The following is a 16,342-nucleotide window of genomic DNA, read 5'->3' on the forward strand; positions in this document are numbered from 1 at the left end:
TGTTCAGATCTCGCGATACTTCGCACATCACGTTATCCCGATGTCAACAAACGCTGGGAAAGGGTATCCAGCCAATGAGAAGCCCAGAAGCTTTGATTGACAGAAAGATTGAGCAATCAACACACAGAAGCGTCTCCACACCAGCCAATCAGATGCCGACAAATGGAAACTACGAAGCAGTGATTCTTTTTCTGTTTTTTTCAAAAGCAGAAACTTCGTGAAAAAGATCTGAATCTTTGCCACGTGTGTGACATTCCACAGAGAAGGAGAGAGTCATACAGACACACCTTTAAGAAATATATATATATGTGTGAGAGAGAGTCTGATGGAACCCAAATAAGTTATACATAAAAGTTATTGCACATTTTACAGAAACTTCTACACTCAAACGGCTCATCGTTACTTTGCCTGATATGTTTGGAATAGTATTGAACTTAAATTGTGATTTTAAAAAGGTGATGACTAAAGATTTAAAATGCAGAAGAACGTGTACTAACCCACAGCCTGTGCCAGTGTGTTATAAATGCATTATTTCAGTCAGAACAGATGAGACAGAAGCACTCCTCCTCATTAGAAGATATACATGCCTTAAAGATCCAGCTTGAGTCCTGACCCAGAGAGCTGATCCAGCCTCATTTCTTTCCAACTTTCCTGTAACCTTTAAAGTGTCCTGATCAGCAGTTCTGCAGCTTTCTGTAACCTTTAAAGTGTCCTGATCAATAGTTCTGCAGCTTTCTGAAACCTTTAAAGTGTCCTGATCAACAGTTCTGCAGCTTTCTGTAACCTTTAAAGTGTCCTGATCAATAGTTCTGCAGCTTTCTGAAACCTTTAAAGTGTCCTGATCAATAGTTCTGCAGCTTTCTGAAACCTTTAAAGTGTCCTGATCAATAGTTCTGCAGCTTTCTGAAACCTTTAAAGTGTCCTGATCAATAGTTCTGCAGCTTTCTGAAACCTTTAAAGTGTCCTGATCAACAGTTCTGCAGCTTTCTGAAACCTTTAAAGTGTCCTGATCAATAGTTCTGCAGCTTTCAGAAACCTTTAAAGTGTCCTGATCAACAGTTCTGCAGCTTTCTGAAACCTTTAAAGTGTCCTGATCAATAGTTCTGCAGCTTTCTGTAACCTTTAAAGTGTCCTGATCAATAGTTCTGCAGCTTTCTGTAACCTTTAAAGTGTCCTGATCAACAGTTCTGCAGCTTTCTGAAGCCTTTAAAGTGTCCTGATCAACAGTTCTGCAGCTTTCTGTAACCTTTAAAGTGTCCTGATCAATAGTTCTGCAGCTTTCTGAAACCTTTAAAGTGTCCTGATCAATAGTTCTGCAGCTTTCTGAAACCTTTAAAGTGTCCTGATCAGCAGTTCTGCAGCTTTCTGAAGCTCTTTCACAGTTTTTCTTTGGACATTTTCTGCTTTTTGCCTCATCTTCAGTCCTTGTTCCTGAGCATTTTCAGAGGAATGTGTTTTTTCTTTGTTCAGCCACTGAACTCTGACCTTTGAACCCTTCAGGCAGAAAAAAGGCTCCTAACTCAAGGGATGAACCAGTGTTGTGTCGACACAGAACAGACAACTTAGCAAAGAAGCCATTTTAAACTGGATCTTTAGGCACTTTGTTACCAGCAGCCTGTCACAAAGACACATCATTTGTTCCCATTTCTTTAGCTGCATCTATGAAAAACAGCAAAGAAAACACAGTTTGACAGACAGAAAATAGGATTTCTGCAGCAACAAGGTGATTCCCAAAGAGCTGTTAGCTGAAAACTTGGCATATCTCAGCATGGTGTGCAGTGTGTCCTTAAAACATTTGAGGAAACTGGACAAGTGGAGGACAGAAGAAGAAGTGTCAGGCCTAAAAAACTATCTCCAGCAGATGAACAGGATCTGAAAGTGATGTCCTTAAGAAAGAGGAAAAAATCCAGCTGTGACCTGACAGGACCTGAGAGATGCATCTGGACCTTCAGCTGATCCATCTACTGTTGGCCCAAGCCTCATCAGAAATGGGCTCCATGGAAGGGTGGCTGTCAAGAAGCCGTTCTTAAGGAAGGGAAACAGAGAGAAAAGGCTGAGCTGTGCCAAATGACACAAGAAGTGGACTGAAAATCAGTGGCAACAGGTCTTATGGAGGGATGAATCCTCCCCAGAGCCCGGACCTCAACATTATTGAAGCAGTGTGGGATCATCTGACAGAGAACGGAACAAAAGGCAGCCCACATCCAAAGAAGAGCTTTGGGATGTCCTTCAAGAAGCCTGGAGAACTATTCCTGAAGACTCCTTAAAGAAATGACAGAAAGCTTGTCTCAGAGGGTTCAGGCTGTGTTGGAGAATAAAGGAGCTCAGACCAGAGATTCACTTTAAAGCTGCTGAGAACTGAGAAAAACTCTGTTTCTGCCTCAGATTCTGGGTTTATGTTCAGGTTTATATCCAAATACCCCCCCTCCAGATTATTAATCTTGAACAGAGACATGGGAAGTTATTCATGGATACGTTAATCTCCCGCAGTTTACAGCCACGCGCGTGTTCAGGGAACCAGGAAGTCAGCCGCCCTTGTTGCCGTAGCAACGTAACAACGCGGAGCACTTTGGATGCACTTTGGATGCTTTGTAACTGCAGAAACCCGACCCACCTGCGTGATTCAGTGTGTTTTCTGTCTCCAGGAGATGCAGCGACCTCGGTACTTCACCCCCTCCGAGGTGGCGGCGCACAACACCGCGGCCGACTTCTGGGTGTCGTTTCTGGGTAAAGTGTGCGACCTGAGCCCGCTGATGAGCCGCTACGAAGGTGAACGCGGTTCATTTACGGACTGTGGGGGTGTGACTGTGTGCATCAGGTCAAACATGAGCTGGTGTGTGTGTGGGGGGGGGGGGGGGGGTTTCACAGGTAAACTGCCGACTGTTTTCATGTTTGAGCGCTTTCTGTGTGAGTACCTGGAGTTTGAGGTGGAATATGGCTAAAGAACAGGATGTGTTCATTTAGTAAATCACCCACAGCTTCTGTTTCCCCCCACTCCTCTGGGTGTGGGAATGCTCTGCTGTTCGGGGCGCAGACAGCAGCTCTGTTGGAGCCTGACATCATGTGTGTGTCTGCAGGTGACGCTCTGCTGCTGCCCATCATGGAGTGTGCAGGAAAGGACATCAGCGGCTGGTTTGACCCCAAAACCAAAGATGTGAGTGTTTAAAGTTCCCCGGAAATTAATTTCATGGCAGACAGAATGCACCTAAGCATTTACATCAGTCCAACCAGAACACCATCAGCCCTCCACCACCCTGCCACACTGTCCTCAGTTTACATGCAAGGTGCCCAGGTCCTGTGGCTGCAGAACCAGCCCAGATCATCAGCTGGTGCCCAGGTCCTGTGGCTGCAGAACCAGCCCAGATCACCAGCTGGTGCCCAGGTCCTGTGGCTGCAGAACCAGCCCAGATCACCAGCTGGTGCCCAGGTCCTGTGGCTGCAGAACCAGCCCAGATCATCAGCTGGTGCCCAGGTCCTGTGGCTGCAGAACCAGCCCAGATCATCAGCTGGTGCCCAGGTTCTGTGGCTGCAGAACCAGCCCAGATCATCAGCCCTCCACCACCGTGCTTGACAGCTGGTATGAGGTGTTTGTGCTGATATGCTGTGTTTGGTTTCCTCCAAACGTGCTGCTGTGCATTAGGACCAAACATCTCCACTTTGCTCTGGTCTGTCCAAAGGACTTTTTCCAGAAGTCTTGAGCTTTGTTCAGATGCAGCTTTGCAAACCTAAGCTGTGCTGCCATGTTCTTTTTAGAGAGAAGAGGCTTTCTCCTGCAGCCCTTCCAAACAAGCCATCCTTGTTCAGTCTTTTTCTAACTGTGCTGTCATGACCTTTAACCTTTAACATGCTAACCGAGGCCCGTAGAGTCTGAGATGTAGCTCTTTTTCACCTTGGGGTGAACTTTAACCTTTAGCATGCTAACTGAGGCCCGTAGAGTCTGAGATGTAGCTCTGGGCTTTTTCACCTTGGGGTGAACTTTAACCTTTAACATGCTAACCGAGGCCTGTAGAGTCTGAGATGTAGCTCTTTTTCACCTTGGGGTGACCTTTAACCTTTAGCATGCTAACCGAGGCCCGTAGAGTCTGAGATGTAGCTCTTTTTCACCTTGGGGTGAACTTTAACCTTTAGCATGCTAACCGAGGCCCGTAGAGTCTGAGATGTAGCTCTTTTTCACCTTGGGGTGAACTTTAACCTTTAACATGCTAACCGAGGCCCGTAGAGTCTGAGATGTAGCTCTGGGCTTTTTCACCTTGGGGTGACCTTTAACCTTTAACATGCTAACTGAGGCCTGTAGAGTCTGAGATGTAGCTCTGGGCTTCTTCACCTTGGGGTGAACTTTAACCTTTAGCATGCTAACCGAGGCCCGTAGAGTCTGAGATGTAGCTCTTTTTCACCTTGGGGTGAACTTTAACCTTTAGCATGCTAACCGAGGCCCGTAGAGTCTGAGATGTAGCTCTTTTTCACCTTGGGGTGAACTTTAACCTTTAACATGCTAACCGAGGCCCGTAGAGTCTGAGATGTAGCTCTTTTTCGCCTTGGGGTGACCTTTAACCTTTAGCATGCTAACCGAGGCCCGTAGAGTCTGAGATGTAGCTCTGGGCTTTTTCACCTTGGGGTGAACTTTAACCTTTAACATGCTAACCGAGGCCCGTAGAGTCTGAGATGTAGCTCTGGGCTTTTTCACCTTGGGGTGAACTTTAACCTTTAGCATGCTAACTGAGGCCCGTAGAGTCTGAGATGTAGCTCTTTTTCACCTTGGGGTGACCTTTAACCTTTCACATGCTAACCGAGGCCTGTAGAGTCTGAGATGTAGCTCTTTTTCACCTTGGGGTGAACTTTAACCTTTCACATGCTAACCGAGGCCTGTAGAGTGAGGGTTCACTGTTTTTCCCTCCCTGCTTCTGTGTTTTGTCTCAGTTTTTGTTCCATAAATAATGACTCGGTGTGTTTTGTGGTGTTGTTGGAGTTTCATCACCTGCTGAGGAGCAGATGATGTTCGTCACGTCCTTTTAAATAAAGCTTTTTACTCCACGTTCGTTTCCTGCTTCCAGTCGTGACCAGGTTCAAAGTTCAAACTGCACATGTAGCCTTTCCAGGCCCTGCTGCCAGAGTGAGGAGTTTAACCATGAATCTAAATCCCCCCGTCCTCAGGTCCTGAAGTACGTGGATCCTCTGACCAGCTGTGTCAGGTATTACACGCCCAGGGGTCGCTTCGTGCACGTTGCGCCCGCCGGCCCTCGCTCTGACTGGGACAGCGACATTGGCGAGCCGTGGTGGAAGGACCGGCGCTACGAGGTGGGGCTGCTGTCTGCTAAGACCAGGTGGATACGAGTCATCAACACGCTGACATCACAGGAGCAGCTGCTGCAGGTGAGTGCTTCAGCCCAGGTGCATTCTGGGTAGCAGGATGACAGCAGTGGCATAAAAAGTGTTAACGCGGTCCTGGTTTCCTCAGGTGTGCGCGGAGGACTCTCTGGAGGAGATCCTGCAGCGTTACCTGCCTCACAACTCTCACGCCCGCAGCTACACCTGGAAGCACCGCGGCGCCATCCTGGACATGAAGAAGACGCTGAGCGAGAACGGCGTCTCAGACGACGACAGCGAGCTCGAGCAGCTGCGACTCGACCGGGACCTCTTCCTCCCCGCCATCCTCCTCCACTTCACCGACGACCTCACCGAGGGAGGCGGGGACCCCGCCCTCTGTCCACGCTAAGGAGGCAGCAGAATAAATGCTCACACCTGACTGATTTGTGAGCTCTGCTGGATGAGAAGCTCCTCCTCCTCATCATCTTTAATCAGTCAGATGAGAAGCTCCTCCTCCTCATCATCTTTAATCAGTCAGATGAGAAGCTCCTCCTCCTCATCATCTTTAATCAGTCAGATGAGAAGCTCCTCCTCCTCATCATCTTTAATCAGTCAGATGAGAAGCTCCTCCTCCTCATCATCTTTAATCAGTCAGATGAGAAGCTCCTCCTCCTCATCATCTTTAATCAGTCAGATGAGAAGCTCCTCCTCCTCATCATCTTTAATCAGTCAGATGAGAAGCTCCTCCTCCTCATCATCTTTAATCAGTCAGATGAGAAGCTCCTCCTCCTCATCATCTTTAATCAGTCAGATGAGAAGCTCCTCCTCCTCATCATCTTTAATCAGTCAGATGAGAAGCTCCTCCTCCTCATCATCTTTAATCAGTCAGTTTGAAACTCAGCCGAGCTGTGGGCCCTTCAGCTCCTTCCTCTTTCACACTATCAGAGGAAAGCGGTTCTGGAGGGTAACCACAAAGCGTCTCCAGCTGTTTTGTGCACCTTTGAGCCTGAATCTGAGTCAGTGCATGAAAGGAAAACAACAACTGGGTCAGTTTTACACTTTGGTTCCAGACGGTGTTTTAAACTAAGTTAAAGTTCCAGATTCTGTCATTAAAAACTCTGCAAAGTGAAAGTTGTGTTTTTACTGAGGAAGAAGTTTCTGTGGCTACTTTCTCTGGAGCTGAAAGTTGGTTTAAAGTCAGGATTCGACCACAAACATCTGCATTTTGAAGGCTTTGAGCAGCAACTGGCTGGAGATGAATGTGACACATCATTTATTATCCAGTAAAACAGGAAACAGCTGCAGAGATTCACTCAGAGGGTCTCCATGCTGAGATTAACTGGAGCTACAGTTGGGTCCTTATCTGAGGGTAATTATCCTTGGATATATGGCGGTGAATGAATGGAATCTCTGGCACAAAGCAGGTCATACCCCGGTACCATAGGTGGCGCTGTCCCCATTTCAGCTATCGCTAATAGAGCCACTTCCTGTTGAAGCAGGTCATACCCCGGTACCATAGGTGGCGCTGTCCCCATTTCAGCTATCGCTAATAGAGCCACTTCCTGTTGAAGCAGGTCATACCCCGGTACCATAGGTGGCGCTGTATAAACTCAGCAGGTTCTTTAATCTAAATTTTCATCTAAACTAAAGCTGAAGTAACTGATCAATCGATCTATTTCACTATTTCATGCAGCTATCCTGACTTGTAACGGCCAGAATTCAGAAATATTTGGCTTTTTTCCTTGACAGTAATAGAATATGTTCGATATAAACAGGGATTCACAGAAATATCTGCCTAACATCAGTATTTCCTGATATTTGTCGTCTCGAATGTTTTCGACAACACTGCAAGAAGCTAACAGTCAGAGGGTTTATATGATGGAATTAACTGAAGCTACAGTTGGGTTCTGCTCCTTATCTGAGGGTAATTATCCTTGGATATATGGCGGTGAATGAATGGAATCACTGGCACAAAGCATGTCATAAATATAAATATAAACATAAACATGAACATAAACCCAGAATCTGAGGCAGAAACAGAGTTTTTCTCAGTTCTCAGCAGCTTTAAAGTGAATCTCTGGTCTGAGCTCCTTTATTCTCCAACACAGCCTGAACCCTCTGAGACAAGCTTTCTGTCATTTCTTTAAGGAGTCTTCAGGAATAGTTCTCCAGGCTTCTTGAAGGACATCCCAAAGCTCTTCTTTGGATGTGGGCTGCCTTTTGTTCCGTTCTCTGTCAGATGATCCCACACTGCTTCAATAATGTTGAGGTTCATGTCTTTAGGAAGTTCTCACATTGATTTCTTTGTGTTTTCATCTTTTAATGTTTAATTTAGTGTAGTTTTCTGCTCCATTAAACCCTATTATGTCTGAACTATGGCAGTGTTTTCATGTTACTTGCTGTTTGAAGGTCATGTGCACGTGAGGCTTGTTTTCTTGGAGCGTTGCTGTGACCCCCGGCGTATATTCGCAGTGTTTGGGGAAGCGATCACTGAGGATCGCTTCCCTACTCGGAGGAAAAGGGAAGCTGTGACCATTTGAGAAACATCATGAAATGTTGAACAGGCACATTTATGAAGTGATGAGTGGACATTTTCACACAGTTTGATGGGAGGAAACGTGAAGCTGAAGGAATCATTTCTGCCTTTTCACAGAAAATACTCTGATTGTTCCTGAAGAGACTGAAAGAAGGTGAGAAGCAACTTGGTTTGTGTCTGTTTAAAGTCAGGGTTCAGGTTACTCTTTAACAGTTTCTGATTGTTTTAAAGAATCTGCATGAATCCAGTTAAAGAGTTATTTATGCGATGCTTGTATGAGTAAAGTTCTTCTTAATGAACCATTACTGTGGCTCACAGACACCACCTGACAGGTGAACTTTGCAGCCTCTATCAGCATCTTTGTGTTTGACTCAGTAAAGAAGCAGTAAGTAGGTGTTGGTGTCAGCTGTGGGTCTCAGAAGGAGCAGAAAACAAGAAGACAGGCGTTCTAACATCTTCCTGGATTCATGCCTGCAGCTTTTAATCAAACATCTCTGAGGGAGTTTATTTCGGTCTCTCATTCCCATGATAATCGCTGCTGAAGCTCAGCTCACACACATGGAGTCAGACTACCGTTATGAGAACGAAATCGATGGCAACGCCTTCTGGATCAAAGGTCTGTGTGGGGGAGCACGTCGTGCAGCTGATTTGTCCCAGCTGTGATGAACTAACGGTCCGTCTGTCTGTCAGAACCTGCCCCCCCCCCAGGTGGATCCAGCTTCAGACGCTGGAAGCTTCCTGCTCTGATGGCTGCAGCCCTCCTGGTCCTGTTCATAGTGCTGGGAGCCACCAGTGAGAACACACACACACACACGTGCACGGACACACGCACACACACACACATGCACGGACACGTGCACACACACATGCACACACACACACGTGCACAGACACACACACACACACACACATGCACTTTTACACAACATGAATTATTCGGCCATCAGGTCCTCGTAAGACAAAAGGTCCCAAAAACACTGACTGTGTTCAACTTCAGGTCCCCATGAATCACATTCGTTACACCCTTTTTTACACACTTTTTTACACACTTTGTTACACACTTTTTTACACACTTTGTTACACACTTTTTACACACTTTTTTACACACTTTTTACACACTTTTTACACACTTTTTTACACTTTTTTTACACACTTTTTTACACTTTTTACACACTTTTTTTACACACTTTTTTACACACTTTGTTACACTTTTTTTTACACTTTTTTACACACTTTTTTACACTTTTTACACACTTTTTTACACACTTTTTTACACTTTTTTACACAGTTGGATTCTTGTTTCCCAGTAATTTGGGGACACTAAGGGACAAACCAATAAATCAGCTGAAAAAGGCGTGTCTGAACTCTCATGGTCACCGTGAAGGTGACGGCGTGTTGTGATGATGTCACATGCAGCAGAACAGAAGCAGACAGCTGATGCTCAGATTCACCATCGTCATGCTCGTGCACGTCGTGTTCAAAACGTGTCGTTCTGGCTGGTTGAAGGTAAAACAGAAAGAGGAGCAGAGAGGTTTTAACTGTGTGGATGAGTTTTGGACTTCCTGACTCAGTCACCACCTCCTCAGCAGCGCCCCCCACAGTTCAGGAAGAGAACTGCAGCACCTCTGAGGCGTCCCTATGAACTGGCGTGGCGCTGTACTGACAGCACAGCTTCACGGTTCAGTCTGATGCAGACAAATCTGCTACAAACAGGCAGAATGCACGGCGTCCGGGTCAGAGCGCTGACCTCATCCATTTTATCTGCCGGTGATGTCACATCACGAGGAGCAAGGGTTTAAAATGAACCTTCTTCTTCTCTGGTTCACTCCTGCCCTACATCTCTTCTTCAGGTTGTTTTTAAATTTGGGGTTTTAGCGTTATTTTTGGAGCTTGATCAGCTGCTTTCACATGCAAACTATTGCCGTTGCCATGGTTACGCACCACAAGGGATGTCCCAGGAAGTACCAGCAGAATTCGTTCCAGCAGCACAGCATCCAAACGAAGGTGTTTAGGAACAGCAGCTAGCGTCGAGGTCAGAACTACCCGTTAAAAACAGCTGACGAATCTTTAACGTTTGTTTATTTTCAAAGGTTTTAAACCAGATCATCTGTCCTCCAGTAAAAAACACTCCCTCGCTATCGATGAGCTCACATTCAGATGTTAGCTCCAGAGTTCCTGGTTGGAAAGTTTAACTGAACTCAAAATTCAACATAAAAACTGTTGAACTTGAACTCATTAAATCAGTCGTCGTGCTGCTCAGAGCAAAGATAAAAAGATGCGATTCAGGAGGATTAAAAGACGTTTTAAAGTGCAGCTCCATGTAGACTGTGGGTGTGATAAAACACATCCTGGATCAGAAATCACTCCGAAGTCACTGGTTTCTGAATCGCTGTCCTGAGGTTTGGGGAAAAACTTACAGAATTTCACCATCATTATTATTGCAAATAAAGCCATCAGGATGAAGCTGTGCACACTGTGAGAGTAAATGTGTAAATAGCTTAAACAGGAAGTATTAGTTATTAGTTATATTAGTGGAGAAGGGTTGATTAAGATTAAGCTTCTTCTTACTCCGTTTTAAACGTTATTTAATCATTATTACTGATTTAAACATGTTAAAATAAATAAAGCCTTATCTTACATCTGTCTCCAGCTTAAAGTGTTGTTTTCATCTTATATTGCTAATTGCAGCTAGCTGTCAGAGAATAAATCACCCGAATGCTTTCTGACCTGGACGCTGCACAGTATTTCCCTCCAGATCAGGAGCTTTCGTCTCCCTTTGGAACAGGATGCGACAGGAGTCTGTTTTATGTGAAAAAATCAGCTGTTTACAGCAGAAATCAGAAGCCGAATGGTTTCAGGAGTCATTTGAAATGAAACCTCTTTGGTCTCCATGAGTAAAATAATCTGTAATCTCTGTTCTGTGTGGCCAGATGTTAAGCTGTCGAACCGTCTGTGGTCTGCAGAGCAGAGAGTGTCCGACCTGAGCGACGTCGTGCAGTCGCTGAACGCCTCTCTGCAGCAGGCTCAGGGTAACGCTCACCTCCACCTCCACCTCAGGAACATGCTTCCTTTCATTCACACGCATGCTACTAACGGCCAACAGCTCCAGGCAGGAAGTTTAAACCCGTAGAGCAGGGATGTTGCTGTCCTGCAGGTTTCAGGTGTTTCCAACGATTCAGATCGATGCCTCATCAGCAGGCTGCTGCAGAACTTAAGAATCCAGTTCATCTGAATCAGGTGTGTTGGAGGAGTTCAGAGAGGAAACGTCTCACAGAGGAACATTTAGTGGAAATGGAGCGGAGACTATGAGGAAGTTCTAGGGTTAAAATATAGGAACAACTTTGAGAACTGTCCCGACCCGACAGGGAATAACAAAGTAGTCTTTATTTTCTACTATAAATCCAAGACAGAGAAATAAATATGAAAAATATCTCTAACATAACTAAAGAGGAAGAAGTGAGGCTATAAAAATGATCCAAATAATAATCACTCCACTCTGGGAGGAAAACAAAAAGACAATAAACTTTATCAATAACAGATGAAAGCTTAGCAGAGCTAAACTAAATCTGTGGTACAAAGAACTGACAAATCAAGATCCCTCTGTTGGAGGAAAGAAGTAAATGGCTGTGAATCAGGGAAACTGTGGAAAGGATGGACCCGAACACACAGGACAGAGGGAGCAGAGAACATGGAGGGGATCAGGGACGAGTCAGACAGGAGAGGAGAGTTTATCCTTCAAAATAAAACAGGAAATGACTAAATAAAACCCAGATGACCTCAAGAATAAAGTTAAAATACTTGAAGATTAAAGTATAATAAGTGGATGAAATTAAACCAGCTTTACTGCAGCTTTATTAACGAGGAAATTCACTCTTTTTGCACAAACACGGTAAGAACGAGGACTTAAAGATGCATCTGTTCAGATCTGTTGGCCGCATCAAGCTGGCTTAATTCTATCAATAGTTTTTCTAAACATTTCACTTTATCATCATTTTATTGTCAGATATCTTACACAAAGAAATAAATTCATGTTGTGTCTTTAAGTTACGAATGAAGCTCTTTGGTTTTACAGTGAGCATCCATCAAACTTTTAGGGCCAGATTGAAGGTTGATTGATAGTATTGATTGGTGGTGCATTAGCAGCTAATGTGGCTAACGGTGCTAAAATGCTCTTTTCCAGAAACAGTGAAAGACGTCCAGCGGCTGCAGCTGGCTGCAGACAACAAGGACCAGCTGACCTCAGGTGTGTGTGACTGCACAACGACAGCACTTTGTGTTGGAACAGCAGCTTCAACCTGTGGTGTGTGTGTGTGTGTGTGCACGTGTGTGTGTGCACGTGTGTTTTCAGTGTCAGAGGCGCTGAAGCAGCTCGCAGTGGTGAACTCTCTCAGCAGGAGCGTCGCCGCCCTCAAATGTTCCATCGAACACATCATTAACAACAGTACGCTCAGACACAGGGAGTCCACACACACATGCACATGCACATGCTAACACTGTGTGTGTGTGTGTGCGTGTCTCAGGCTCGGCAGCAGGCCCTTGCTGTCCTGTGGACTGGACCCTGTTTGGTTCCTACTGTTACAGCTTCAGCCAGTCGTCTCTGTCCTGGAACGAGTCCAGAAACTGGTGTGAAAGTCAGAATGCTGACCTGGTGATCCTGCAAACTGATAAGGAGTGGGTGAGACACCTGCCTGTCTGTCTGCCTGCCTGTCCGTCTGTCTCTCTATCCGCCTGTCTGTCTGTCTCTCTGCCCGCCTGTCTCTCTGCCCGCCTGTCTCTCTACCCGCCTGTCTGTCTGTCCGCCTGTCTCTCTGCCCGCCTGTCTCTCTGCCCGCCTGTCTGCCTGTCCGTCTGTCTGCCTGTCCATCTGTCTCTCTACACGCCTGTCTCTCTGCCCGCCTGTCTCTCTGCCCGCCTGTCTGTCTGTCTGCCTGCCTGTCTGTCTCTCTACCCGCCTGTCTGTCTGTCCATCTGTCTCTCTACACGCCTGTCTGTCTGTCCGCCTGTCTCTCTGCCCGCCTGTCTGTCTGTCTGCCTGCCTGTCTGTCTCTCTACCCGCCTGTCTGTCTGTCCGCCTTTCTGTCTGTCTCTCTGCCCGCCTGTCTCTCTGCCCGCCTGTCTCTCTACCCGCCTGTCTGTCTCTCTGCCCGCCTGTCTGTCTGTCTCTCTACCCGTCTGCCTGTCTGTCTCTCTACCCGCCTGTCTGTCTCTCTGCCCGCCTGTCTGTCTGGATGTTAAAGTCTCTTTTGGGATCCGGTCAGTTAGGGTTAGTTTAGGTGATAGGTGTCACCTTTTCGGGTCAAAGGTCACAGCTGCTGTAACACGTCTTCCTGTCTCTGCAGGAGTTTGTGACGCAGCACTCAGTTCCTGAGTTTCACTGGGTCGGTCTCTCTGATTGGAGGACCGGGAAGTGGGAGTGGGTGAACCAGACTCCGTACACCATGGAGCGCAGGTATGTTACCATGGAAACATCCTGATCCATCTGCACCCACGTTGTGATGTGATGAAAGTACGACATGTTGCTGTTACAGCTGTGAGAAGTCATTTAGTTTTTCCTCAATAAGAACAAATAAACATCAAAGAGCCGCTGAAAGAATAGATATATCTTTAATTTTAAGGTTTTACGTGTAAGGACACAAATCTGCTCCTCAGCAGGTGTTAAAACTCAGTGAATCCATCCATGCTAACTGAGGCCTGTAGAGTCTGAGATGTATGACCTTTAACCTTTAACATGCTAACCGAGGCCCGTAGAGTCTGAGATGTATGACCTTTAACCTTTAACATGCTAACCGAGGCCCGTAGAGTCTGAGATGTATGACCTTTAACCTTTAACATGCTAACCGAGGCCCGTAGAGTCTGAGATGTAGCTCTGGGCTTTTTCACCTTGGGGTGACCTTTAACCTTTAACATGCTAACTGAGGCCTGTAGAGTCTGAGATGTATGACCTTTAACCTTTAACATGCTAACCGAGGCCCGTAGAGTCTGAGATGTATGACCTTTAACCTTTAACATGCTAACCGAGGCCCGTAGAGTCTGAGATGTAGCTCTGGGCTTTTTCACCTTGGGGTGACCTTTAACCTTTAACATGCTAACCGAGGCCTGTAGAGTCTGAGATGTAGCTCTGGGCTTTTTCACCTTGGGGTGACCTTTAACCTTTAACATGCTAACTGAGGCCTGTAGAGTCTGAGATGTAGCTCTGGGCTTTTTCACCTTGGGGTGACCTTTAACCTTTAACATGCTAACTGAGGCCTGTAGAGTCTGAGATGTAGCTCTGGGCTTTTTCACCTTGGGGTGACCTTTAACCTTTAACATGCTAACTGAGGCCTGTAGAGTCTGAGATGTATGACCTTTAACCTTTAACATGCTAACTGAGGCCTGTAGAGTCTGAGATGTAGCTCTGGGCTTCTTCACCTTGGGGTGAACTTTAACCTTTAACATGCTAACTGAGGCCTGTAGAGTCTGAGATGTAGCTCTGGGCTTTTTCACCTTGGGGTGACCTTTAACCTTTAACATGCTAACTGAGGCCTGTAGAGTCTGAGATGTAGCTCTGGGCTTTTTCACCTTGGGGTGACCTTTAACCTTTAACATGCTAACTGAGGCCTGTAGAGTCTGAGATGTAGCTCTGGGCTTCTTCACCTTGGGGTGACCTTTAACCTTTAACATGCTAACCGAGGCCTGTAGAGTCTGAGATGTAGCTCTGGGCTTTTTCACCTTGGGGTGACCTTTAACCTTTAACATGCTAACTGAGGCCTGTAGAGTCTGAGATGTAGCTCTGGGCTTTTTCACCTTGGGGTGACCTTTAACCTTTAACATGCTAACTGAGGCCTGTAGAGGCTGACATGTAGCTCTGGGCTTTTTCACTTTGGGGTGACCTTTAACCTTTAACATGCTAACTGAGGCCTGTAGAGGCTGACATGTAGCTCTGGGCTTTTTCACTTTGGGGTGACCTTTAACCTTTAACATGCTAACTGAGGCCTGTAGAGTCTGAGATGTAGCTCTGGGCTTTTTCACCTTGGGGTGACCTTTAACCTTTAACATGCTAACTGAGGCCTGTAGAGTCTGAGATGTAGCTCTGGGCTTTTTCACCTTGGGGTGACCTTTAACCTTTAACATGCTAACTGAGGCCTGTAGAGTCTGAGATGTAGCTCTGGGCTTCTTCACCTTGGGGTGACCTTTAACCTTTAACATGCTAACTGAGGCCTGTAGAGTCTGAGATGTAGCTCTGGGCTTCTTCACCTTGGGGTGACCTTTAACCTTTAGCATGCTAACTGAGGCCTGTAGAGTCTGAGATGTAGCTCTGGGCTTCTTCACCTTGGGGTGAACTTGCTGGGACGTCCACTCCTGGGAAGATTGACAGCTGTCCTGAATGTTTTCCACTTGTGAATAATCTTTCTCTCTGTAGAACGATGGACTCCAGATAGTCTGGAAATGGCCTTATAACCCTTCCCAGACTGATGGGCAGCAGCAGCTGCTTCTCTGAGATCATTACTGGTGTCTTTGCTGATGACTCAGATGTCTGAGATGTAGCTCTGGGCTTTTTCACCTTGGGGTGACCTTTAACCTTTAACATGCTAACTGAGGCCTGGAGAGTCTGAGATGTAGCTCTGGGCTTCTTCACCTTGGGGTGACCTTTAACCTTTAACATGCTAACTGAGGCCTGTAGAGTCTGAGATGTAGCTCTGGGCTTCTTCACCTTGGGGTGACCTTTAACCTTTAGCATGCTAACTGAGGCCTGTAGAGTCTGAGATGTAGCTCTGGGCTTCTTCACCTTGGGGTGACCTTGCTGGGACGTCCACTCCTGGGAAGATTGACAGCTGTCCTGAATGTTTTCCACTTGTGAATAATCTTTCTCTCTGTAGAATGATGGACTCCAGATAGTCTGGAAATGGCCTTATAACCCTTCCCAGACTGATGGGCAGCAGCAGCTGCTTCTCTGAGATCATTGCTGGTGTCTTTCCTCCTTGGCATCGTGTTAACACACACCTGAATGCTGCAGTGTTTTGTGTAACGATCAGGACTCTAACATGTTTAATCCATGAATGTGGGCGTGGTTTCCAGGCGGTGGGTTCCCGGGCAGCCCGACAACTGGACTGGCGATAACCAAGGCTCTGTCAGTGAAGACTGCGCTCATCTTCACAGTGACGGACGCCTCAACGACCTTCATTGCCACATAAAGATGCGCTTCATCTGTCAGAAACACAGCATGCACACCTAAAGACACACCTGCCGTGGGCTCCGCCCACAAACTGCTCTCCTGATGTGGACTGGAACCAAAACAGTTAAAGTTTAAACAACAGATGACAATAAAACTACAAAAATCACCATGTCAACAAAATGTGTCTGTGAGCTTTGTTCATGTTAATGTTAACCAAAGATTAAGAGTACATATGAAGAGTCAGAGAACAGGTGAAGAGTCAGAGAACAGGTGAAGACTCAGAGAACAGGTGAAGACTCAGAGAACGTGTGAAGAGTCAGAGAACATGTGAATAGTCAGAGAACATGTGA

At 46.2% G+C, this 16,342-nt stretch overlaps 2 protein-coding genes across 2 annotated transcripts; both read left to right on the forward strand.

Moving 5' to 3' along the window:
- Nucleotides 1-2,581: 2,581 nt before the first annotated feature.
- On the forward strand, nucleotides 2,582-5,836 carry LOC140281913 (cytochrome b5 domain-containing protein 1-like). The gene is made up of 4 exons (XM_072376424.1): nucleotides 2,582-2,769; nucleotides 3,078-3,154; nucleotides 5,152-5,370; nucleotides 5,456-5,836. Exons 1-4 carry the CDS (start codon nucleotides 2,649-2,651, stop codon nucleotides 5,711-5,713), a joined length of 675 nt encoding a protein of 224 aa, XP_072232525.1. The 5' UTR covers nucleotides 2,582-2,648; the 3' UTR covers nucleotides 5,714-5,836.
- A 2,330-nt stretch (nucleotides 5,837-8,166) lies between these two features.
- LOC140281789 (asialoglycoprotein receptor 2-like) lies at nucleotides 8,167-16,155 on the forward strand. The gene is made up of 8 exons (XM_072376285.1): nucleotides 8,167-8,456; nucleotides 8,531-8,632; nucleotides 10,771-10,869; nucleotides 12,021-12,083; nucleotides 12,189-12,281; nucleotides 12,361-12,515; nucleotides 13,180-13,289; nucleotides 15,896-16,155. The coding sequence occupies exons 1-8, from the start codon at nucleotides 8,366-8,368 to the stop codon at nucleotides 16,050-16,052; spliced, it is 870 nt and encodes a 289-aa protein (XP_072232386.1). The 5' UTR covers nucleotides 8,167-8,365; the 3' UTR covers nucleotides 16,053-16,155.
- Nucleotides 16,156-16,342: the final 187 nt, after the last annotated feature.

Source organism: Leuresthes tenuis, unplaced genomic scaffold (assembly GCF_036924035.1).
Source record: "Leuresthes tenuis unplaced genomic scaffold, fLeuTen1.0.hap1 SCAF_22, whole genome shotgun sequence".
NCBI classification, from domain to species: domain Eukaryota; kingdom Metazoa; phylum Chordata; class Actinopteri; order Atheriniformes; family Atherinopsidae; genus Leuresthes; species Leuresthes tenuis.